The sequence below is a fragment of the Hetaerina americana genome, unplaced genomic scaffold, assembly GCF_022747635.1.
Source record: "Hetaerina americana unplaced genomic scaffold, ioHetAmer1.1.p SCAF_11, whole genome shotgun sequence".
In the NCBI taxonomy this organism is placed as follows: domain Eukaryota; kingdom Metazoa; phylum Arthropoda; class Insecta; order Odonata; family Calopterygidae; genus Hetaerina; species Hetaerina americana.
In genome coordinates, this window is record NW_027286181.1 from 18,961,481 (window position 1) to 18,988,603 (window position 27,123).

At 38.8% G+C, this 27,123-nt stretch overlaps 1 protein-coding gene across 1 annotated transcript in view; it reads left to right on the forward strand.

Moving 5' to 3' along the window:
* Window positions 1-27,123, forward strand: part of LOC139700817 (A disintegrin and metalloproteinase with thrombospondin motifs 2-like) — a 37,086-nt gene that overhangs the window by 3,955 nt on the left and 6,008 nt on the right. The window contains exons 4-15 of the mRNA XM_071599243.1: window positions 1,886-2,142; window positions 4,207-4,359; window positions 5,320-5,436; window positions 7,365-7,497; window positions 9,243-9,415; window positions 10,329-10,507; window positions 11,418-11,539; window positions 13,740-13,872; window positions 15,023-15,176; window positions 18,184-18,334; window positions 21,141-21,451; window positions 23,407-23,568. Of these exons, the coding sequence (XP_071455344.1) occupies window positions 1,886-2,142; window positions 4,207-4,359; window positions 5,320-5,436; window positions 7,365-7,497; window positions 9,243-9,415; window positions 10,329-10,507; window positions 11,418-11,539; window positions 13,740-13,872; window positions 15,023-15,176; window positions 18,184-18,334; window positions 21,141-21,451; window positions 23,407-23,568 (2,045 nt within the window). The remainder of the gene's footprint in view (window positions 1-1,885; window positions 2,143-4,206; window positions 4,360-5,319; window positions 5,437-7,364; window positions 7,498-9,242; window positions 9,416-10,328; window positions 10,508-11,417; window positions 11,540-13,739; window positions 13,873-15,022; window positions 15,177-18,183; window positions 18,335-21,140; window positions 21,452-23,406; window positions 23,569-27,123) is intronic.

The following is a 27,123-nucleotide window of genomic DNA, read 5'->3' on the forward strand; positions in this document are numbered from 1 at the left end:
ATATCTGTCAGGCATGCTAAAGGCAAAGCATATCATGTAAAAATATGTTCTTTGATACACAATATATCAAAGAATACTTCCAGTTTCGTCCCGTCTTAAAGCATGGGAATCCCTCCGGGATGAGTTATGAAAAGTACACCATTAGAAGTTGTTCGAAGTTCTTCTGGAGTATTTTCATCTGTGATGGGAGATCAGGAGATTTTAGCAAATGAGATAACAGGTGGACGATAAATATATATATATATATATATATATATATATATATATATATATATATGTATATATTTATATATTTATTTATATATGTATACTCACACACGAGGTTTGTTCTAAAAGTATCCCGAATTTTGAATTTCGAATATATATATATATACCCACACACGAGGTCTGTTCAAAGAGTATCGCGAATTTTGAATTTTCGCGGGGTTACGTATATTTGATTTTCGATTTTTTTAGCATTATGTTGGTACTTACGTCTCTCACTAACGCCGAAAATTTCGGACATTTTGAATGTTCAGTTAATTGTTGACAGCTGTTTTGCTTAGACGTGTCATTAACGAAATTAAGTGCGCGGACGCATTCCGAATGTTAACGGTGGCATATTAAGAAGCTATCTTGGACCGAATAAACGTTTATCGGTGGTACAATATGTTCTCAGAGGGCCGAGAAGATGTGAACGACGGACGCCCGGCACGTCAACGACAAACCAAAACATTGATGAAGTGAAGAAAATAGTATTGGCCAATCGTCTAATCACTGTTAGAGAAGTACTGAGGACATAAACGTATCGATTGGCTCGTGCCATTCGATTTTTACCAATGATTTGGGCATGACACAGGTCGCCGCGAAATTAGTACCAAAATTGCTAAATTTCGACCAAAAACAGCAACGCATTAACATTGCTAATGAGGTGTTGGACTCTGTCCGCGACGACCCAAATTTGCTTCAGAGGGTCAGAACAAGTGACGAATCGTGGGTTTATGGATATGACGTTGAAAACTAAAGATCAATCATCCCAATGGAAGCTGCAGCACGAGCCAAGACCGAAAAAAACGCGCCAAGTTCGGTCGAATGTGTAAGTTTTGCTTACAGTTTTCTTCGATATCGTGGGCGTGGTGCATCATGAGTTCTTGCCAAAGGGTAGAAAGCTAAATAAGGAATAATACCTGCATGTTATGCGCCATTTGCGCGAAGCAATCCGCCACAAACGCCCGGATTTGTGGAAGAACAAAAATTGGCTTTTGCACCATGAAGACGCCCCTGCTCACACATCGTTACTTATGCACGAATATTTGGCCAAAAACAACAAACTAATGATGCCGCAGCCACCGTATTCCCCAGACCTGGTCCCCAGTGACTTTTTCTTGTTCCGAAACTGAAGAGGCCCATCAAAGGACGACGCTACGCAACGACTGACGAGATAAAGACTGCATCGAAGGAGGAGCTGAACAAGATCACAAAAAATGATTTTTTGAAGTTTTTCGAGGATTATAAAAACGTTGGAACAATATCTAATGGGGATTACTTTGAAGGGGACAAAATAGATATTCATGAATAAATAAATAATTTTTGGAAAAACACAAAAGTCGCGATACTTTTTGAACAGACCTCGTATATATATACATGAAGAGAGGCTGGTTCTCTCATTACGGTAATGCATATCGAAGTGAAATTCGGCCTTTTTCGAACTCAAATAACTTTGTTGAATGATCGGCGACCCAATAGTATTTTTTAGTATTCCATTACTGAAAATAAATTTATTATTTTTTGTCACACTTGAGGTCGGTTATTGAGTGGATCGTCAAATGACGGAGTAACAGAATTGTTTCATTCGGAAGGTATTTTATTCTTCACCTCGCCCTAACTCTCTCTCTCTTCGGGTCAGGTGGAAGAGGGCAACCCAAAGCAGTCCCTGGAGCACGTGAATGCGTGGAACGAGAACCTCTTGAAGGCGATAGCGATCGAGAAAGGGGTGGCGGGCACCCGGCACGACGTGGCCGTGTGGCTGACCCGCCTCGACCTTGGCGGGCCCTCGGGGTACGCCCCGGTCTCCGGCGCGTGCGACCCCGCCAGGAGCTGCGCCCTCAACAGAGACGAGGGACTCTCCAGCGCCTTCATCATCGCCCACGAGGTGGGGCACGTGTGAGTCGCGCTCTGACCTTAACACACGCACGTGGGAAATTACAATGAGGCCTGATCGAGGCGTTACGATTAGGAGGACGCAATAAATCATTATCGTCATCAGTGTTTAAATCCGTAGGTCGGTTTACTGCAGTCCTCCATTCCTCACTATCCAGTGTTGATTCCCTCTCACCCCGTGATGTATCCTTGGTTTTAGGTCCTCCTTATTTTCTTTAATATGCTTGTCTCATGGTCTTCCTTTGAGGGATCTTCCCTTCGATATTCCCTTCTGTTATGTTTCTAATTAATCTATAGTACCTCAAGATGTGCTCAATCCACGCAGTTCTCCTTGCCGCTGTGTTTTCAATATGGTAATTTCCTCTTCTCCTCTTCTATATGTACACATCCTCGTTCCTCCCTTGGTCTGCCCATTTAATCTTCATCATTCTCTTTCCGCACGTTTTCAATGTTCCATATCTTTGATCCGTAGTGTCATGCTCCATACGAACGTTTATACCAAATGCTTTCTCCTTTCCAACCTAAGGCTCTTTCAACACAGTAGTTGCCTCTTCTCCATGAACGGCTTCTTAACTCGGGCTGTTTTTCCCTTGGTGTCGAATTTCAGTTGGAATAATATATAAGGTATCAGCATTGTCGTCGATAATACCGTCATCGTGACGTCGTAGTACCCAGTATTTCCAATTATTGTAAATGAAATTCAGTCATTTATTGGATGTCATGACGTCAAAATGTCGTCATTGTCGGTTTTTGCTGTCGAAGCCATCGTTATTTCATCATAGTGTTGTTGCTTCTTGACGCTGTTGGCAAATAAAGCAGAGGGAAAGAGGTTTGTAGAAAAAGGTGACTATTAAACTATACGTTAAAATAGGTGGCCAAAACTAGAATAGGTAGAAATATTTACCTCCCTTGGAAGTGTATTAGGTTATGAAAGCAGGCAGGATATTATAATTTTTTTATTTCATGCATTCAGAGTATAAAAGGGTTGAGTCGTTGTCCGCCATAATGCTTTGATCAAAATACTGATTACGAGAATGTTGCCCCGTTTGGTTGATGATTATGGTTTTTATAAGATAGTTTGTTTTTTTTAGCGATAGTGTCACCAGGAATTTGAACCTAAAACGCCTTGGTCTGTAGCTGAGATAAAACTAACCTCTGATCTACTATAGTCAAAGTCTGAGATACCACGGAATGAAACCTATCCACCTGTTGGCCCGACTATCCACCGACTCCGATGCTAGAAAACGTTGCCATTCGCTATATTAAGGGTGTATAATTAACTCAAAGTTATTTTTCAAATGCTAAATAAGCCCAAAGCTTACGGCACCACTGCTCTTAGTGATCCTGAGCTTAGAGACCTTCAAATTAACCCAAGGTGTGTGATTTTTCAGGTCCCAGAGTAATTAGCCCGACTTTTGATTTGATAGGCCAGGACAGAGTTCACCCAGTGCTAAATTCCATGTGGCGTGTGGAATTCGTTCTAAAATAGGGTAGTAAGGACCAGTTCCTTCCACTGCTCCACTTGTGATTTATTTCACTGGGATATCTGTTATCATAAAATTTACACAGCGTAGATGAAGCTAAAACTGACTCGAGTCCTCAACCCCCGGAATTGAACCTGAGGTATCCGGTCAGTAGCCCAGGGCTCTAGCTACTGGTCTACTATGATCACCAATTTTTAGAGTAAATAACATAAGAATAACAGCAAATAAATGATGAAATATTATCGGGTTTGACACTTTGTTTTGTTCTAGTAGATTAGCCACTGTACCATCCCGATTCTCGAAGTTTTCCTGAAAGAGCAGTTAAAAAAAGGACACATTGCCTAAACTGAAGTCGCCAAGTATCAGTTGAATTCATCTATATTTACGTAATGAAAGGGTGCAATAAAAAAAGTAATATCTGGTGTAAATTGTAAAAAACATAATATGCCTTCGGCGTAACCCTCTCAAAGAAAGTGTGCGAAGACCTCATGTGTACGTGAATCTTAATTACATAAAACAGTGATTAATGGTACTCCAAGACATTAAAACTGAGAAATTTCCGTTGTCTGCGGTCTCTCGACAGGTTGGGTATGACCCACGACGGTGACCTGTCCGCCGGAAACGATTGCGGTGCGGAGGCTCAGGAGGGCAGCGTGATGGCACCCATGGTGGCCGCGGCCTTCAATCGATTCCACTGGTCACCCTGCTCGCGCGAGGAATTTCACTCCAAAGCCCCGTAAGTATGACCCTAAGAGTCATCGGTGTCCAATTGCCACTTATTCTTTGAAATTCCATCATAAATACGATAAGGTGCTCTTCAATCTTCATGTGCCCATATGTTCGCAGAGTAGAACTGCGCAACTAGTGTTGAAGTTGCTTTCTGCATGCTTAGATAACAATGTACATTAAAATAAGATAGATACTTAGTTTACAGTTATCCCATCTCATTAGTAACAAGTTGGTGCCATACCCTGCGCCTCCCCCCCCCCCAGACCCCGTATTTCCCCGAGACCTTCCAGTCTGACCTGAAGAAGGCCTAAGAGAAGGCCGAAAGCTCATACTTTCTAAAATTTGAGCGTTCTTTTACGTAATATCTATTTGATTTTTGTATTTCATTGTGCCTTCCAAATGTAACATTGCTCTCGCGAGTACTTCTACATAATCAAACTATATATATATATATATATATATATATATATATATATATATATATATATATATATATATATATATATATATATATATACTGTATATATATATATATACACACACACACACATACATACATACATACCCACATTCAAACACGAAAACCCGCCTAATGGCGAACAAATATTCATTCACGTGGAAATAGATTTAAGGAAAAGGGATAGGAACGCATGCAAAGGACGCACACTGGAAAGGTGGGGAAGGCGGAATCGAGCAAATTACAAGCGCCAAAATATTTCCATGACCGGGACTTGAACAGTTCTTTTCCCACAATTGCTTCCCACCAAATTGTTGCTTTAACTTCATTCTAACCACAATACAGTTATCACCGTAGGCAGGTTACCAAGGCAGCTCAACTTTTTTTTAAATTATTAACATGTTTTGCTTTGTCGAATATTTCCATCGCCGGCATTACTCTAGTGAAGACTCGACATGGTGTTAATGTTATTGGCGGGGATGATATTCATGAATCTTCGTTTCACCGCAGGCAGTGGACTTGCTTGGATGACCCGCCACCCCACTCGACCAACGCGACCGTCCTAGGGTCCTCGCTGCACGCGGCCTTCTCCATGGATGAGCAGTGCCGCCTCGAGTTTGGTGACGGGTGAGTTTGTCGCCAGCTTAAGGCTTAAGATTGAGATAATATTTGAAACCTTCTTCTAAATGGGGTCCACTGAGTCCCATCTGGGTCCCTGGAGGGTCCTCAAATGAAGATGTTAAAACCTAATATAATTAGATTGAAATTGTATAACTCCTGAAATTATTTTTTGGGGTTAATAATTGCAATAATCAGGCACGTGGTACACCAGCCGGAAAAGCACTGGGCTAATGACTAGAGGTCCCGGGTTCGATTCCCTTCACGCCTTTCTGGGTACCGTCAGCTTCACCCAAGCTTTATGATTTTTCGGGTACCAGAACTTCCTGGGAAGCCGCACGCCGTCTGGCTTAATACGTACTAGGTGAACTCTATCCTTACCATAAGCGGTTTCAGGTTACATAAACAGTTTAAGGTTAAACTTTGTGGAATTCCGTCATGATGAGGGTAAAAAAAGAAACTTTGCACTTCCACATAAAGATTTAATATTTATTTCACCGGTGAAATATTAAATCTTTAAGTGCTGTTTCTTTTTTTTACCCTCGTCTATCCTTACCAATTAAATTGACCCTCCGGCTGCTTACTTGATTAGAACATAAATAATTTTTCGTTCGCAGGTTTCCGCGGCGATGAGTAGGTGATTTCCACATTTTTTGGGCTGCGTCCGCGTATGTCGTTTAAATTCACAGATGTGAGGACGCTCCCTGCTTGGCCGAAGAAATTTCCCGGTATTGGCGCCGGATTTTCCCTATATAAGACGGGACTACGAGCTTCTTTCCATCCTTGACCTGAGGACGCCAGCAGGATAGCTGGCGAAACTGTTGTGAATTTAAACGACATACGCGGACGCAGCCCGAAAAATGTGGAAATCAACATAAATTATTGTTTATAAAAATAGGTTTCTCCTCCAAAAAGGTCACCTTAAAACTACAAAGCCCCCAATTTCGGTTTAAATAACCTCCCCCAAAACTCAACTATACATATGATGCTATAATTTATGTGAAACTACAATGTAATGACTGAACTAATCAATCTTTTCCTACAGAATAAAGCGTATTCAGGGATGACTAGTTCGTGTTTACATACGACAGTTAATGATACGTGTTCGTCCTGAAAACGATCGTTTAAGATGAACCTCGGGAGACGTTTCTTTTACGTTTTAGAATGCACCGAGGTAAATTAAACTCACACTTCGAAATTTTTAATTGATTCATAAAACCACAGTTATCAACTCAAAGGTCGGTTTGATAGGTGATAGTAGGGTTCACCTTGTGCGAAGCCCATTGGCGGGTGAAATTCACACATCAGGGTAATAAGGGTTTCCTATTCCCTGTACCGCCTGTGTTCTCCATGTGTTTTATGTAGCGAGAATAAAACGAATACCAAAAACGTATGTTAATTTTATTTATTTTTTTATGTGCCCTGCAAGCCACCGATAGGGTGTATGGCAGGGGGTGAATACACACCAGACTAATTTTAACCTGAACATGACTCTACTGCGGTTGGACAATGTTATTATGATCCCCTATCGTTCGTGGGAAAAATTACATCTTAATTCTATCTGTTCTACACTTAATCTCTCTAATTTTACTAATATGCTCTCTCCAAACGTGGTACGAAGGGGGTAATAATACATTTTCTACATCACTGCTAAAGAGACCTCCTTCCAGTTTATGCAAGAGCTTCAATCTGTAATTTAACCTTCGCTCAGTGAGTGACTCCCAGCCTAGCTGCTCTATTATTTTGGATACGAAGCTTTGTCTTGTTGACATAAACAATTGATTCACTTTGTTGTAGGAGAGGAATAATTTTTTTTTATTTTCTTAAAAGTATTGAATATCTTCTAAAGCAGAATCAGCTTGTTTGGAAATATCACCTTCAGATTAGGTACCTTTAAAAGGCATTTTCGTCATGAAATCAGACTTATTCTTTTGCAGATACACGCTATGCCACAGTTTCGAGCTTCCCGACCCTTGCACTCATCTGTGGTGTAGTCACCACTCTTCCCCGCTCGTCTGCAAGACGAAGAAGGGTCCGCCACTCGAAGGCACCGAATGCGGCTATGAAAAGGTACACGGGAATCCGAGGCATTGTGATATACAGGAAGACGCCAAAGAGAGTGTTTGATCCTTTGTTGCATCTGTTTGCAAGTCAACTGACACCCCAGGAAGTCTAAAAAATCTCACCAAATCATCTTTGAACAGAATTATATATTCATCAGAAAGTTTAATAACTTAGCTTTTCACGAAAGTTCACTCGTAATTCTTCCGCAAGACATTTCCTCAGTGCTTATCCCAGTACTGAATTCAGGATACTTTCAATCGCAACTTTTTAAAATAGGAACTGTATTCGATTAATTAATTTAATTCAGTTCTCAGTACTGAAAACAGACACAAACGCGATGAATAGGATGGTTGGATGCGTCACTTTGTGGAAGCGATTAATACTGGAAAAGAAAATACTTTGTTCTCCCACATACGTTTTATTATGCGTGACCATTTTCGACTTACAAGTGATGAGGACTTACTTAGGTTTCGACTTACCTGATTATGACTTTGTAAGTTTAAACTTAGGTCGTGCATAATAAAACGTGTGTGGAAGACCAAAGTATTTTCTTTTCCAGAAACAAATACATTGCCTTCAAATCTTTCTGATTATTGAATCCAACGACCAATCATAGATTAGCAGAGACATATCATGAGGCTATCGATTGTTATGATCAGCATTGCTTGATAATCATACCTGATGTCGTCTCGATCAACATAAAACAAAATCGCTGTGCGCATGCGCACAAAACGAAATTCGAAAGGAGAGTTAGATCTTGTCTAAGGGTTCATTCGAGACTTGTAACACTTGGCCAGAATTTAACATTAATTTAATATGTATTATGAGTATTTTGATTTTTATTTGTTAAAAATGCCTTTTTACGTTACCTTAAGATAAATATTAGTGATTTAAGTCACAATATTTTCAAATTTCTCGTCTCATAAAGTAATATGTTATTTTCATTCAGGTCAGATAAGGATGGAATTTTTTATGAATATAAATTTTAAAGAGAAAAAACTATCTGCTGAGTATTAGTTTTCAAAGAACCAATATAAAATTTTCATAATAAGATTAAGCAGAAGGTATACCTGTATGTTTTCGTAATAACTTCCAATATGAATTTGTGAAATAATGTGTGCTACTTGATGTTTACAAGTTCTGAATATCGCTTCTTCCCCAAGTAACCACACACCTCCTCAGCAGCGGTGAGTAAATTTTCACAATACGCCTATCAAGTTGAAAGCAGTTTTAATTAATATAATTTACACCCTTAGTTATTACAATTATGATCATAACACATTAACGTTTAATGATGACAAATCTATTTTATTTAAATTTGAATCAAATAAATTATAGGGGATCAAGATTGGTGCGGTGGCTATCGTACTGGCTTCCCACCCTGAGGGCCCGGGTTCAAATCCCGGCGGTGTTGAATATTTTTCAGTGGTATCTTGATCCCTACTTGAGGTGTTTTGTGGAGGGCACTTTGAGTGAGTACGCCGTCCGTCGGATGGGACGTTAAGCTGCGGACCCCTTGGCGCCTTTCGTAAAGAGTAGGCTAATGCCGACGCCGGGTTTCACTTCACTCTTCATCCTTTCCTGTCCATCCCTTATGGCGCAAATGACCTCAGCAGTCGGTCGCCTCCCCTAAATACTACTACTAATAAATTATTAGAGTATTTATATTCAAATAGCAATAGCTACCACAACAACTTAAGTAATTGTCGGTGCGCACCTGATGTATCTGCCCAACCTTCCTATGTGTTTAGTGGTGTGTCAACGGATTCTGCGAAACCGTGGACCGAAAATCGGGGACAAATAAATCCGTGGTGCGGTATAACGCCCGGGATGGCGGTTGGAGTTCTTGGTCGGACTGGGGGCCTTGTTCGAGGTCCTGCGGTCACGGGGTCACCTTCCGGATCAGAACATGCGACAACCCGAGGTGGGTGGAGCATTCAGTTTCAAAGAAGCGAAGAATCTATGGTAATGAATAATTCTTTACCTCAGAACGAAAGCCATTACTTTGCAAATGTTTTTGTCGAATAGTAATAGTTGAAATGTGTAATGTGCACAGACTTATTGACCAGAATATTGGTAAATGAACGGATTTGTGACTCTATTGCTTGGCAATGAACTTTTCTTACCCCTTCCAATGCAGACTTTAAACCTCATCATCTCACTGCTGAGATTTACTTCCAAGTTTATTTTTCTGTTTTGCGTATTTTCATTAAGCACCCAGTCTCTCACAATAGTAAATAATATTGAAAAGATCACTGGAGTTTAAACCAATCCTACGATGGTTGGCGTCGTAATTATTTGGAGTCTACAATTGGAATATGGAATTTTGTTAGTATTTTTCTGTTCTAATCGACCATTCTTTGATTGATAATCTTTTTAAAATAATTATTCTATACTATTATTTTAACAGTTGTCAACAATAGAGGTAGATTTTTGCTTACCAAAAACTGGGCAATGTTGCCCTTACAAGCAATGCATACCACGGCGGGGAAGACCGTTGCACACAATATTGCAATATTGATTTTTGTAATTCCAAATACTTGCTTGATACCTCCCTTCATTCCTTTTTAACAGCCTTCTATCTTTTTTCCCTCTACCCTGCTTACACAACAATCTTCCCTTAATATTAGTCTTTAAACAAACATCACCACACAATACGACCTGCATCTACCTTTTCCTACCTGCTTTGAATTTCTCCCAACAGTAATTTCAAATTTTCAGCCATGCCTGACAAGTTTTAATTGTTGTTTAATATTATCTGCTGGTAAAATGGGACATTTTACTCGGGAGTGAATTTGACCAGTGGCGTTCCTTTTTTCTCCCCTCGTGCATTTAAGGCCTGAGTTCGGCGGCTCGGAGTGTGCTGGAAGCAGCGAGGAGTTCGACGTGTGCGGTGTTAGCAAGTGCCCTCACACGCGGGACTTCAGGGCGGAGCAGTGCGCCAAACTCACTGCCCTCATCCTCATGGAGAGACGACTAGCGAGCCTCACATGGCTTCCCCACGAGCTGGAACCAGGTGGGTGGAATATTCAACAACTTACCCATGCAATCCATCCTACATCACGGCCTCTCCACAACGTCCTCGGCTTTGTCGAAACTTTCCGAATTCGTAGTGTTAGTGTTATTAGGGCAGGCGACCGACAACCGAAGCAATTTGCACAATTAGGGATTATTTTTTGTTAAGCTACCGTTTAAGGTAGGTTTTTGATGCACATTAACTTGACACCTCCACATTTATTTGCCTCGCCTAACAAGAAAAGATTATCCAACACTATTATAAACCCTTCTTCAATTCCGCATTCATCCGTTTCTCCGTCATTCCCTCCAACATGACTATTCTACTCCTACCCTTTCCTCGATTACCTAACGTCTTCCCCTCTGTGCCTTCCCCAACATCCCCTCGCCAATCAAAACGCTCCACATCCACCTTTCTTGGATTTCTCTCGACAATCCTCCATCCTCCCCTTTCACCATGACTAGCACTTATTCATTTGTTTATCATTCTGTCTACTTAACCTTTCCACAAAAGACCCCAAACCGCCATTCAATACATGGGTCAGGTCTGCAATCACCTCCAGTAAATCACTCTTCCCAGGGAATGGAAAATGCCAACTAATTTCAATGAACCCACAAACGCCCAAATTCTATGGACTACCGAAGTTACACAGTACAGAGACATGTAGAGGTTGCGGATAAGTCTCCCATCTCTCCAGTCTACGCCTATTTTCTGTAATACATTCATAAAATACATTTGAGTGAATCTGGACCTGATGGACCATGGAGGAACATCAATGTGTTCCTGCTGTTTCAGATATTTAGATGCGTGTCCATCAAGATTGGTGGTGCATGTGGAGACGTTGGGTTGTTGTTTACAGGATCGTAGCCATCACTTGTGATCGAAATGTCGAACATTCTTCTCATTTCAGTCACTCACAAGTGCCAATTGGCCTGCGTCAGCAAGGAAACGGGCGAGGTTTACGCCAGCGGAGAGAATTTGATCGACGGGACCCCTTGCTCTTACGACCTGGACTCTGGAATCTGCGTCCAGGTGGGTGTGACTGACGCGACAACAGTAAACCGGCCTCTGAGGGCATGTCTTCGCGCAGCCCACGGGCGCCTCCAACGGCCATTCCGCCAAACCCAAGTCGAACAGCCTCACCTCTCTCCCCCCAGGATACATACATTACACGATGAAACTTTGAACAGTGCGTATATAGTTCGCGATGATGCCACGAGAGGTGGGAAATTAGCACACCTGAAGGGAGGTAAGTTTCAGGGCTACGTGTGCTACTAGACGTCATACGGAAAGGCTGATTGTTGTTGCGGACGCGAACGAGTATTAATTCTCTCAGTAGATGTTAGTGCATTCATTTATTCGCGGTACATCAATATATAAACAAAGAGAAAACTTTGCCATACCTTATACATGCATTCTTTCCACTCTAAATTGCTGTTCGCATTCGAGTTGACAAATTCCTCGCTGTGATAGAAAATAAGGTGAATCTACTCCGTTCCGCGTTCTAAAATTACTGACGTGTTTCTGAGTTTAAAATTTAAATCGATCTGTTGACTATTTTCTGCCTAAATATTTTGTTTTTTAATTGATTAATTCATTAAGTACACCCTCTAAGACTAATTTCAAACTCATATTTTGAAATGATATTTGTAATTTAATTTTACAAATTCAAATGCACCATGAATTTGACATTCTTCCCATGCACGTTAAACTTTAAAAGAAAGGGTCAGTCAATTTATATTTCAGCAATATGTCCAGATTCGCTAATCAATAACATTATAAAAATTCTCTCATATTCTAAATGGACGATACGCACCTGACCAGTGGCTATTGAATGTCGGCCAGGTTATCCTGAACGGACCATGAAATTCGAGCATAATATTTAATTCTCTAATCCGACAGTTTACGGAGGCATTTAAAAAGTTAAAAAAATTAAAACTTCCTTCTGGTTCATAGAAAGTGTTTCTTTCCTTGTGCGCATATGAACGAATTCTGATGTTACTCTTGAAAGTATTGAGTGCGAAATCCAGATATTATGGAAATGTTACCTAAGAACCCTCCAAAGTTTGTTCGCTATTCATTGAAGCTGTAATAACAACGCACCGCGCGTTACTTTTCCAGTAATTCTTTCTCTAAAGATAGTATCATTTTTGTAAGAAATAAAATGCTTAACAGGTTTATGTCTGTTGCTGAGATATTAATTAATCAATGATATTCAAGCCATCCAGATCAACCCCAGTTCCTGGAAGACATTTAACAGATTGACAAACTCATGAAATGTTTTCATTGCAGTAGAAAAATACATACTCATGCGTCCCCATGTTACTTCCTAAATTATCCCAAGGGGTATAAAAAGGTTACATTTTTCAAAATGATCAATTGCCCAGAGGGTTCTTTGGGTTGTCGTCACACACGACGTTCAGCCTTCTTTTAACTGTCAACCTCCAGAACTCAGATTTTTCACATCCATAACACCATCACTAATTTCTTACTCATTTGGCGATGAATTTCGATCGATGGATCACGCAAGTGGAGAAAACGGATGGTTACACACATTTTTGTGCGCCAAACGACGACATTTTAAAGCCTGAACATTTTGTAAGAGAAAATAGCGCCATTAATACAATTCATATGTTTGGCAATTGTTTCCCGTCCAACAGCGCCTTTACTTTTGCAAGATTTTCGTCACTTTTTGAGGTCGAAGGACATCCTGAACGTTCGGCGTCTTCAGCAGTTTCTTTACCCTACAGAAACAACTTACGCCACTCAGAACACCTGATCTACCCATGGCGTTATCACCATAACTTGCCTTGAGTATGTCATGAGTCTCTTTCCCGGTTTTGTCCAGTTTCACTAAAATTTGATGGCATAGTGCTGTTCCTAAAACCGGTTCATGACGGGGCGTCACTAGGTCACGTTTTAGAGGTTTCGCAAAACGAACGATCCACATTCCGCATAGGCTGGGAGCCACCAGCCTACAGCCCTTCCTGAGACTCCTGTTCCTTGAACCCAGCCAGAGAAACCTCCACCCGTCCGTCCGTCCATCCGAGAAGTCATACTACTTTTGGGACAGATCTTGTATTCTCATTAATCAGTAGCATTATAAACTGCCATTGGTAATTCTAAATTAAATTATAAGCAAGATGTCTATGAAAGTAGTATTTTAATTAAAAGATACTACTGGAGATGGACAAACTCGAACCAAACTTATTAACTCTTCGTTCAATTCAAGGGTCACTGTCAAGACATGGGATGTGACGGCATGCTGGACTCGGAGGTGAAGGAGGACTACTGTGGGAGATGCGGGGGGAATGGTTCTTCCTGCCAGAACGTCACGCTGACCTTCAAGCGCCTCCTAAGAAGGCGTGGGTATACGGTATTATACTCCTGTATAGGTCGTCCATTAAAATCAAAGTTTCGATGAAATATAGACAAGGATCGACCTATACACGAGAAAGGTATCCATATTAAGTTAAGAAAGATGTTATTTGAGATATGAGGTAATCTTCTACAAGCTTGCTTTTCGAAATTTATTGCAATAATTGTCAAGTAGTAATAACGTCATAGCTATGAATTGTCTTACCTGAAAAACTACTGCCAGTATTGCTGCCATCTTGTCGCAGTGCGACAGTAAAATTAAACAATTGTGGCAGAACCATTTGGGCAGTGCGCATGACAATGGCGTTGAATTTCGGAACTCACTCAAAATTCAACTATTGATGATAATGTCGATACATTGAAGTATCTGAAAGAAATATCGATTATTTACAACTTGATGACTATCGTTGAAAGTGTTAAATTTTTATTTTTGGTCCTAATACTTGAGAACATGTTTTTAACAAAATTTTACGAGTTATAATCGAAATTAATCCATTAGCATTGCAGCCTTTAGTAATAACCTAAAAAAACTTGTGTCGGCCTAAACCCGAGGTATGTAAAAAAAATTGAGAAAATAAATGAAAAATTAAAAATCGATACTGATTAATGCAAGAGAACTTGTTTCTACAGTAATTAATTTTGCACGCATTTTTTCTGTCCCAGGACCGGGTCTTTACATTAAGAGATTCACCAACAAACTTCGCCACGAATTAGAAGAAAAGACCTAACCTTTTAGATCGTATTGGAAACAAAACGTTTAGTTTATATAGGGAATAAGTAGCATTTCGAAGGTAGTACAGAATTTGAAATGTGGTAGACATAGACTGTACTCGTTTCTTCCGTCGCAACATTTCTCAGCTTCATGTAATTGGTTTCCGCCCATCCATTAAAAATATTTTCTATGCGTGCCATACCTTGCATCAATAAAATGTAGGATCTATGGGATATAATGTGAATTATAGTTATTGGAAAAGGTTCACGGGAAAAAAAACCCATATTTGTTACAATAAGAAAGTAAACGTGATGGGTACATGTTGGAAGAATGAATTTGGGAACCTTTTGATTCACGAAGAGAGCAAGTTTTTAGACCTTCGGAAAGCTCCAGGACGCCGTGAAAAACTTCTTTTCTTTCTCCAGGACTGACAAGGGTAGCAGTCCTCCCCAGTGGCGCCCGGAACATCAAAATTGAGGCTCATTCAGAATTGATGGACCCTCCAGTCACATTCCTAGTCCTCAGGGATCGACGGAAGAGGGCATTCGCCTTGACCGGGCAGGAAAACTGCATCCAACGGTAGGTTTGATCCCAGAATACAAATAGATGGATGGAAAGATAAAGTGTAAATCTTTTTTAGGAGCAAGTCCTGTGAGAACCAAGCAAATATAGGCAAATAATATGATGTGATGGTTGTATTATTGAAGATATTTAGTAAACAACTACCATAGCAACAATTATGATATAACGAGACAGCATCATTTTTCATTGATTGAAGAAATCAAGGAAATAAATTACAAATTTACCATGAACTAGATTATTTAATGCTTATTGAGGAGTGCTGAAACATAAAAGCAATATTCATTTCCACGGAAACAAACTTTTCATACACAAGTAGCAACTGAAATAATACATATTTAATATACCGAGGACACCAGGCACAGATCCAATAGGCTCTTAGAATAAGCGTGAAATAGGAGGAAATGTAGAAGAAAATTTTACTACGATTAGCTATTTTGCATTGCATAATTGAATGTATCATTGCTCTTTGTGATGATTCCTATTGTATACCTCTCAGCGCTTTTCCACTTCTCTGACAACCTGAATTTCAAGAATGGAAATTTCTATTCAGTGAACGTATGCTCTAATTTCAATTTAATTTGAGCCAAATGGCTGCACATACTAGCTCTTAAATCACTTCCACTGGCAATATCCATTTTTAATGCCTGAAAAAAACCTGGATTTTTATAAGTTATTGCTGAACTCCTGTTCAAATTTAGCGTATTTATTTAAACCTTCAAAAAATCTAGTATTTTTATTTTATGAACAAAGTTAAGATCTAGGCACGTCGGCTCCTGCTGTTTACAATTGGATAAATGAATTTGAACGTGAAATATTCGAGTTCGCGAAATATTCGAAGCCACAGGCATATCACTTTGGTACAGTGTTTTCAATTTTGCACGAAAAGTTGGGTGTGAAAAAATTTCGGCAAGATGTGTGCCGCGTTTGCTCTCAGTGAAGAATACACGCAATTGTGTGATCGATTCGAGGGTTGGTTTGACGCTTTCCCGTCGCAATCCTGACGAGCTTCTGCCTCGATACATAAGTGTACACGTAACATGGACACACTACTACATTCTAGAGATAAAGTAACAGTCGAAAGAGTGGGTTTCTAAAGGTGATCCGACTCCTAAAAAGGCGGGGCGATGAAATGGGTCGAGAGGCGAAGGCCATTTGGGATGCACGCTAAATTGTTTCCATGGATTTCTTGCAAAAAAGGCAAATAATAAATGGAGAGCATTGTGCATCGATATTTCACCGGTTGAGTGGATAAATCAAGAAAAAACATCATATATTTGTGAAAGAAAAATAATTTTCTTCCATCAAGACAATGCACGAGTGCAGTTTAGATGACGAAAATTGTGGAATTAAAGTTCGAATTATTACAATATACACCGCATTCACGAGATTTGGCCCCCAGTGGCTTTTGCATTTCCAAAGTTGAAAAAAATGTCTCAATGGAAAACGATTCATGTCGAACAAGGAGGTCATCGCCGACACAGATGCCTACAGGTATTTTGAGGACCTTCCGAAATCCTACTTTTTGAACGACTTAAAAAAGTTGGAGAAAAGCTGGGAAAAGTGCATCGAGCTTGAAGGAAATTATGCTGAAAAATAGAAAAAATCTACCTAAAAAAATTTGTTTTCCTATTTTTTCCTAAGGACTTATTGAACGACCCACCTATTGTATCATTGATTGTGGTATCTAGCCAATACTTAATCGCTGATAGCTATAATATGGGTTGTCCTTAGATTCATATAAGATGTTCCATTTCTTAAATAAAATTCTACTTTGATGTGTATTTCAGCTGCACTTTAACATCTGTAGGATGACTTTGCCATGTCTCACAGCTAGTAGGCTGAAACACCCATGTTCTCAAATCAATTCGATTTTATCTTACCATTTCCAATGTTTCTCAATTTTCGAAAAATAAGCCCCCGTGGAGCAGCTCATCTTTTTTTGGCAAGTGTTTTGGAGGAAGGTTGGCAAAGTAGTAAGGATATTAAAAGAAGAATTGAGTGAGATAAAGAAGCAATCACAAAGAGGAATTGATGATAGGCATCTCATGTAAAGATGTAAAGAAAAAACCTGTGAAAACTTCAACATGGAGCATCGTTTTATATGCTGAGATGTGGATGTGGAGATGATGGGAAAAAATAAAACGGATGGAATGGAGAACCTATGATGAAGTTCTAGACGTACAAAGGAAAGAGAGATGGTGGTGAGGAGAAATTTGAAGAAGGCATATGAAATGGATGCAGGAGACAATGAGAGGCAATGGGATGCTGGAGATGGTGCTAGAGCGCAAAATTCTGTGAAAACACGGTAGAGGGATGAGAAGAATATTTATTTTGAATTAAATTAAATGAGTTATGAAGTTCATAGGCAAAGGTTAGGTATGAGTAGTTGTCCTGCCATAAGGTGGTAGATTATTGCTAAAGAAAAGCCATTAAAATACTCGTATACAGAGAAAATATACTCCTGTAGAAGCAGGAGTTTACCAAACAACTATTTAATTTGAGTATCACAAGATCTTGTTTGTCATTGATGTCACTTCTTTCTTTATTTCTTCATAATATCTGCCTGCCTTCATGCTTATTAAAATCTGTTCTCATCCTCCCTCTTACCCATTTAGTTCTAATATTCTCCTCTCAATCACAACCTTTAACATTCCCACCTCTTGTTATTCCTTCCTTCAAACTTTCACAGCCCTATTTTTATTTCCCTAGGAGGTAGTTTTCTGTCTTCAGCAGTACAAGTATTCCTACTCCTAATGATGTCTACTTTCCTTTTCTTCTATAAAACTACCTGAATAATGTTCCATAGCAAGAATTATGCACAATATTAATATAGCTTGGAGTTAATAAAACTATTAACTAAATTGTTAAAATTATAATAATTGATATTCTTCAAACCATTTTGTAATTGGAGGGATATGAATTCAATCCAAATTTTTATTGACATTAGGTCATAATGCACACCTTTAATTATGGAGCACTTAAATGTATCGTGAATGCATTGCAGAAGCGGCCGGACACATTCCTGTGCCGAAGGAGTTAAGATACCTCGCTCTGCCAATGTTGTGGCTGAAGGCGCTCTCTTCCATTATGAGCACCATGGACCACTGCAGACCCTCTGGGCGAGAGGCCCCATCCTCTCTGAACTTGTCCTATCTGTGAGTTTTTAACCTAAATATAAACCTCTTCACAGGAATGCATTTAGAGTGTTACAAACTGTCCATCTGGAATATTCAGCCCCAAAAGGACAGATATTCTGGATTGACATTTTCTAACACTCACCCAAAACTAAGTCATAAGGCTAGTGAAATTCATTTAATTAACGATACATCAAAAAACTATGTATCACAGGGGCATGACATAAAAAGTGTGGCGGCAACCAGCCATTTATGTATAAATAAACATTTGAGCAAAAATATGAATATATAATGGAACATATACATAAATTCACACAAATATAGCTACAACATGCATTAATATTAAATGCCCAATCATCTCGTTATTAAAAGCAAGTAATTAATCAAGTCCACATACTCTTTATACTCTTTACTATGGAGTATGGTTTTGTGCAGTGAGAGAAAATGAATGCTGAAGCAAGAACATAGGTGTAAATAGGAGGCTTTTGAAATTTGTTTTAGGGAAGGAAGAAAAAAGTAAAATGGACTGATAGGAAAACGAATGGAGAATGACTAGATTTGGTGGGGGAGAAGATTGGATTGTTGGGATTAATCCAAAGGATGCAGTGGAAATGGGTGCAGAGAATTTTGGTTAGCAGTGGAATGTTGAAGAGTGGGATATTGATGGGAGGACGTTAGGGAAGCAAGACATGGGGAGAAAAAGGTTAGGGAAGCTGGATGGAACATATGAAGGAAGGAAGTATGAGGAATTCATCTCTCATCATACTCAACACTTATTCCATTTTCCCCTAAAATATTTAATGAAATAGTGAAATGATCTATCTAGTTTAGGTTATAATCTCCCATCTTAATTATTCACTTGGTCTTCTCCAACCATGCTTAACATTCCTTTGTTTGTTTTTCTTACTACACATTTCACTTTTCCAAATCATCTCCTTAGCCATATCTCAGAGAATTCCTATCTATGCTTATCCTCTCATCTCAATTACCTTGTTTCAGACACATACACAACTAAGCTCCATAAGAAAGTTTGCCACTTCTTGCCCTCTTCCTATCTCCCTTATCCAACATTCTCCCCCTCTTTCATAGCCTTCTGGTTGCCTCTCAATATCTTCTGCATTCAATTCTTTCCATCCTCTTTGAATTGATCCCAGCAATCTTTTCTCTTCACCCTCCATGCCTAGCATTTCATTTGTTTCTTTTCCATCCTTTACATCAGCATTTCAAAATCTCAGTCTATTGGGTCCGTGGTTGTCTTTTTGTTTTATTATAGGGCGCTCTTCCCTTTATTGCCCTGAACATTAGTGGGATCTGGACGGTTCAGTGGATGATGTAAAATATAAACATATATATATATATATATATATATATATATATATATATATATATATATATATATATATACATACACATATACATATATATATACACATATACATATATATATACACACACACATATATATATATATATATATGTTTATATTTTACATCATCCACTGCACCATTCGGATCCCCCTAATGTTCAGGGCAATAAAGGGAAGAGCACCCTATAATAAAACAAAAAGACAACCACGGACCCAATAGACTGAGATTTTGAAATGCTGATGTAAAGGATGGAAAAGAAACAAATGAAATGCTAGGCATGGAGGGTGAAGAGAAAAGATTGCTGGGATCAATTCAAAGAGGATGGAAAGAATTGAATGCAGAAGATATTGAGAGGCAACCAGAAGGCTATGAAAGAGGGGGAGAATGTTGGATAAGGGAGATAGGAAGAGGGCAAGAAGTGGCAAACTTTCTTATGGAGCTTAGTTGTGTATGTGTCTGAAACAAGGTAATTGAGATGAGAGGATAAGCATAGATAGGAATTCTCTGAGATATGGCTAAGGAGATGATATATTTTTTTTTGAAAAAAATAAATATATCAATATATATATTTTTTTTTGAAACCCTTCCCAAATCTGCAAGTAGTATAGATGTGAGATACATCTTGTATCTAGGTTGCTTCAGTCATTTCAACCTCCTGGGCTGAACTAAGGCCACGAATCCATCCAAAAGGCACCCACACATCCTCTCTCATCCCCTTGTCCATTTCCTATTTGTCCCTTACCTTTCCCCCCTCACCCATCCACATATAAAGTCTCCACTCTTCCCCTGAGAATGGCATTCTCATATTGATCTTATTCAAGCCCTTCTATAATTCCACACCTTTTCTTCCTCCCTTCATTCTATTCAACATGGCCATCCTATTTTTGCCCTTCCTTGTTTACCTAACGTTCTTCCCTCTATCACAGTCTTCAACATCCAGTTGCCAAACAAAACACTCTACATCCATCTTTCCTATCTACTTTGGATCCACAAACACTTCCTCATTTGATTTTCTCTCTGTCTCTTACACTTTCTACATCCTTCTCCACATCTAAAAAGCACTCAATTCATACCTATCATCCTGCTTCATTGTCTATGTTTCCACGCTGCTCTCAACAACACTTCATTTCAAAATTATCATTAATATTTTCTGAACATCCTTACTCAATGCCCTGTCATCAATTTCCTCCTCCTAATGAAATCTTCTTAGCCTAACACAATTCTTCTTCTTATGTCACCACTACTTTGACTATCTTAGTCTAAAAAACATTCAAGATAGGAAAACTTATGTCTCTAGCTAAAATTATTTATTGGCAGCTAACAAATAAGTAACACCAACATCTGTTTTTCATGTCTCGTTTTCACTCACTCCCAGCCACACACCCTGTTGGTTTGGCTTGCAGGTTAGGATGTAGTAGAAGTGACACCATGCCACTTTCTCCTTCTCCTTTTGCCCAAAGGTCTCTGTGCTGCAGGTGGGCCCCGGTGTGAGGGCCCGCCAGGGTGTCAGTGCAGGCCCAGTGGGCCATCAAGTCCGCGTGCATGGGAGCTACACAGCAGAAGGGTTGGTGCAAGAGAGTCGCCATGAATGGCGAGAGGGGACCTTCCCTGGGGGCTCACGTTGGTCCCCATGCTCTGCCACGTGCGGCGGAGGCCGCCAACACAAGAACCTTGTGTGCACTGACTCCAAGACAGGCAAGTCCGTGCCACGGAGGCTGTGCTCTTTGGCACTCAAACCACAGAACCCCACCAGGCAGTGCAACACATTCAGGTAAAATAGATTTGCCTCCATCACTTGTGAATACAGGGTGTTTGAAAAGTCCTCCATTGATAATCATTGGTAAATACTTCAAGTGGTGATATATTTTGTCATTATAAGTACTCCTCCTACCTTGTTTCTAAATTTTGCAAGGGTCCGCAGGCTTTCGGTAAAAACAGTTTGCTCCCTAGTAACTTGATCTTAATGATTCTTCTTGTGATTTACATTCAAATGCATGGCATTGTAATTTTGAAGAGAGGGAATGCCATTATAGCTTGCGATACAGAGAAATTTCATTTATATCTTATGTCTGTTACATAGTTTAATATTAATCAACAACATACATGCAGTGACAAGCCTAATGTAGTATCTATACTGGTTACAGCTGCTGTACAAGAATTGCAAAGTGGTGTGTAAAGTAATTTTGCTGAACTCCAACCATGTGTCCTTTCTTTGCTGCATGACAGTGCATCAGTATCTTTTATGACAATGACATTTCTTTTCCTATTATTATTTAGTGTGGAACTTATTCTCTGCCCTTGATTAAAAAATCTTGTACCATTTAGAATGCCTTTACTGCTGAAACCAAACAGTATGCTGTTTATCTGAAAGTTTTCTGATTGATTGAATCAAAATCACAATATGACAATTAACAATGAAATAAAAGTAAACAAAAAATGTTTACTAAAATGCTGTCAAGGAAACAGTAATGAAAGGAAACCACAAAAGTAAACAAAATATGTTTACCAAAACACTTTCAAAGAAACAAGATAAAAGTAAAAAAAAATTGAAGCCTGGAAGTAAACAAGAAGATAATGAATGTTTACCAAAACACTTTCAAATAAGTAACTGGCATCCACTTTATAACAAAACAGACCCCAAAACTCCATAGTTATATAATTATGGCAATGCAGGAACTTAATCAAAAACATAGTAACCAAAAAAAATGCTTCATAATTTTCTTAAAAATCAAGTTTAAAGATTTATTTTTTTTATTAAACCTTTTATATTAATTAAGCAAAGTAGCATACTCAATAAAATGTAGCTTTTTTCTGGTTATGACCCAAATATTTCTAGATAGAACCTGAAATTCTCAGACATTTTATTGATCAAAAACCTTTTCTCCATTAATTTAAGTTCTTTGGTAGCCTACCATTTCACTGTGACATAATCATTGAATATGGATGTCAGAAAATCACCAAAATAAACATAAAATGTTCTTTTATTAAATTTAGTAAGTAGAGAATTGCAATTTACTTTCCTTCCCTGGCTGTAATGCAGAAGTTAGATGACCATCATCATGAGTTATCAGTCATATTATAGTTTTGCTGCAGTTCGCCTAACAATATCCTGTTTGATGTCAACCTCTTCATTCTCTCAAAGCCCCTAGCATCAATAGCTTGCATCACCTGTTTTTCGTTGTTCATCCCAGGCCTCCTTCAATTTTTCCCGTCCATATTTCTGTTCCTTCAACCTTCATTGGTTACATCCTTTTTCAATTATGATCTGAAATAAACAATCATGCCTCCAATTGATTTTCTTCTTCTTCTTGTAACTATGTCCCATAAGTTTCCCTCTTCACCCACTCTTTGGAGCACTGATTCAATTGTTTCTCTTGTCTATCCATTTTACATTTAGCATTCTTCTGTAGCACCATGTTTTCAATCCCTCAAATTTTTATTTCTCTACTGCTCCCATCATTCAAGCCCAACAGCCATATAACAAAGATTTATATTTAATAATGAATATGAAAAAGAAATGATTCTGTTCATAATTATTGGTCCATGAGGATTTTGGTGATAAATTTATTTTAAAGAAATTTGAGGATATTATGTTTTTACATTAGCTATTAATAAATTCGAGGATATTATGTTTTTACATTAGTTATTACTGTACTAATTATGATATAGTATAGATCCAGCTGACTTATTGACTAATTAACCCTTTTCTCTGCTTCCTCCTTGCAGCTGCTCATTCGAATGGGTCGCAGGTCCGTGGGAACCATGCACAGCCACCTGCGGTGCTAGAGGTGTGCAATCCAGGGAGATATACTGCATCCACTCAAATGTATCAACCCTCATTACTCATGGTTTAGCCCAGCCATGGGACCATTTTGTGGATCCCATAAGGTAACATGTGTGCATTTTGCACATGCCATAGTGTTAAAGGCTTCAAATGAAATCAACTAGTTACATTAAATCTCTGCCTGCATTTATCCATCTACATCTTACCTTACATGTTTCCAGTGGAAAATATAGGCGAATAATTATATTATTATTGGTAGTCTATGCCTAAAGGTTGGTTTTGGATAGACACTGATTTATCATTGCTACCCTTCCTAGCACCTTCCAGAAAGACACAGCCTGACATCCCACATCACAATTAACTGCTCCCTTCCTCCCTGCATTCTATCCGATATCCCTATCCTATTCCTAACCCTTTCTTGTTTCAATGCAACAATTTCAGAGTGTAAAAATCATTTGCCTTCCTGCAGTTTCTTTGGAACCTTTCTCATTTGCCTAAAATTGTCCCCTCTATCACTGTCTTCAACATTCCATCAACAATCAAAAACATCTGCCTCCATCTTTCATACCTCATTTGGATTTCTCCCAAAAATCCCCTGTCCTACCCCTTAACCTTGCCTAGTAGATATTCGTTTATTTTCCTATCCATCTATTACACATTTTCCATTCTTCTCTACACCCTCAAGCCTCCAATCTATGCCTATTATCTTGTTTCAATGACCATATTCCCATACCATTAAAAACACACTCCAATGTCTCTTTGCCTATTCTCCTAATTGTCTTGGTCCAAAGCAATGCCCAAATGCATTAACTATTCGTAGACTAACAGAAGAGTCAGCACATCACTCCCCATTTAATATGCTTATTGCCTATTTCTGGAAAAATATGATGATTTTTAATGTGTGTCCTACTTTATTGTCATCCTATTTTATTTTATGCTATTCATTTCATAGATTCATGTTCGCTCACAATGTTTGTCATCTACTTCTTAGTTAGAATATTTTATTTTTCTCTTCATTTTTTATACTTTCTATTTTTCAATAGGTCAACCTGAATCATTTGTGGCAAGAGAGTGTTTTTCTATTAAATAAAATTGATTGAATAGAATATTCTATTAGGATTTTATGCAGATTCATTGCCTTTAAAAATGGATAAGATTTCATGTTGTGGCATTTTTAACCAAATTTGGTCATTTTAACTTTAATTAGCATCTACATCTAAGCTATATTCCAAAAGCTGCCATAAGGATGTTCCGCATTAGGGTGAGAGTTGTTATGGTACTCACCTAATTTTTACAACATGCCAGTAGTGCTAACTCTTTCTACAGAGCAATTTTTAATAAATTAGGTTGATTTTCTCTTTTTCTCAGTTTCTTAGTTAAAATTTTCTCCAATGCAATCCAAATGCATACTGCATATTCAAAATCCTGTCTCTGCTGAAGCGAATCAACAAATCTCTCTCTCTCTCACTTTTTCATTGTTTTTTCTTGTAACCAGTCTAATGGAACCTTGCCTCTTTCAGACTAACCCTCATATTCTTCTGATGTGCATACCCCATTTATGGTTTGATGTTTCTTTAACACCCAAGTATTTGACCTGTTCTGAAATATTGAACTTAATCCTACCTATTCATTATTCATATTAATTCAAGATGGCGTCCGTTGCTGTTGATCTGTTGTGTGACTCCTGTAAAAATCCTATCGATTATACCGATAAATTTATCTGTTGTGACTGTTGTCCGCGATTTTTTCACATTAAATGTACGGGACTCAAGGATCTTCCTCAAAAAGCATTATTAGAATGCCGTGACTTATACTGGAAGTGTTCCTACTGCCGAGCGTCTGTCCATAAAATCTCCAAAATGGCGTCGGACATTGAATTTTTAAAGGAAGAATTGACTAAGTTAAAATCTGAACGAAAACGTACTACTGAAGAGCCTAAAAGTGCGGTTACTTTTGCAGACTGTTTAAAGTCTGCTAATGATCAAGTTCAGCCATTGCTTAAAGAGAAAAAGCCTACCGTTGGTGCTCCGGAACGTCCGCAAACTCGTGCCTGCAAACGGAATGTATCTACAGTGCCCGTTGCGTCCCCTGTTCAACCCCAATCTACCTCTGTATCTTCTGCATCTACCAATGAAATCCTCGTCACTCAACTGAATGAATACACTGGTGAAAATTCTTCTGTTAGCCAATCTTCTTACCTTTCTAGTGACGGCTTCAAAGTTATACAACATAAGCGGCGACGCCGTACACCCATCATGGGTTCCTCTGATAAAAAGTGCTCTATCTCTGGCATTAATCGCCGTTCTCACGTGCATGTTTGGAATTTTCATCCTGACACCACGGCAGAAGCAATTATGTCCTATCTGAAGGACCACCTGCCCGAGCTCCCCGATACATCAGTAGATATCGAGCAGCTTAAGGTATCCAGAGGTAATTATGCCTCTTTTCATATCTCGATTGACGAAGATCTCCGTGAAAAGCTCCTGTCCCCAGAGTTTTGGCCAAAAAATATTTACCTCGGTAATTATTTTTTTCCGAGATCCCGCCGGAATTCTCCGGAAGATTAGTGCACCAATTGAAAACTCCCAAAACCTCAGGTAGTTCTACTTCTTTTTCTGTCAACTTCCTCGTGTTAAATGTTCAGTGCCTAAGAAACAAGATTTGTGACCTGGAAATTTACTTGAACTCGGCAAATTATGATATTCTGTGCCTTTCTGAACACTGGTTACATGAGCAAGAAAGTGATCTATACCAAATAACGGGATATACTCTTGGCTCAATCTACTGTAGAAAATCCTTCAAAAATGGTGGAGTATGCATCTATTTAAAAAACTATCTCACGTGTAAACGGTTGGATTTACATCGTTTTTGTATGGATCTACATTTTGAAATTGTTGCCGTGTACCTAAAAGGACTGAGATTAATTGTGGCATCTATTTATCGTTCTCCTAATGGAGACTTTGATGTGTTCTGTGAACAGCTTGAGAAGGTCTCAACTTATCTTCAAAACTTTCACGCAACTATCGTTATAGGAACCGATTTAAATGTTGACATGGGTTGCCTTTCAAGGAGTCATACTCAGCTAGACATTCTTCTCAGGGGCTTTGATTTATATTGTGCTAATTCGGAACCGACTAGGTTGAATGCCTGTCTTGACAATATAATAACTAATACTGATAAATCCGACTGTATTCTCAAAGTCTTTGACCCCATGCTCTCTGATCATTTTGCAATCTCCTTTTCATGGCACCCTAAGCTGTGTGTAAATAGCTATAACAAAACTTCCAAAACTGTGTATGTTAGACAGATGACTGTACACCATGTCTATGACTTCATAACTTTGCTTAATAATACTGACTGGGATGCCATGCTGACCTATACTGATTGTGAAAGAAAGTTTGCAACTTTTTTTAGTCATTTCCTGTTATTGTTTGAATGTGCATTCCCAAAGAAATTAATTCAGCTGAAACAGAAGCCCAATCTACAGGCAAATTGGTTTAATATTGACCTTGAGAATAAGAGAAGGAATTTACTCAACTTATATAAACAGTATAAGCTATGTGGTAGCGATGATCTTAAAAAAGCCTACAATAACCAAAAGAAGGACTACTATACTGAGTTAAGATTGGCTAAATGTCAAGCCAATGTTAGCTACATTA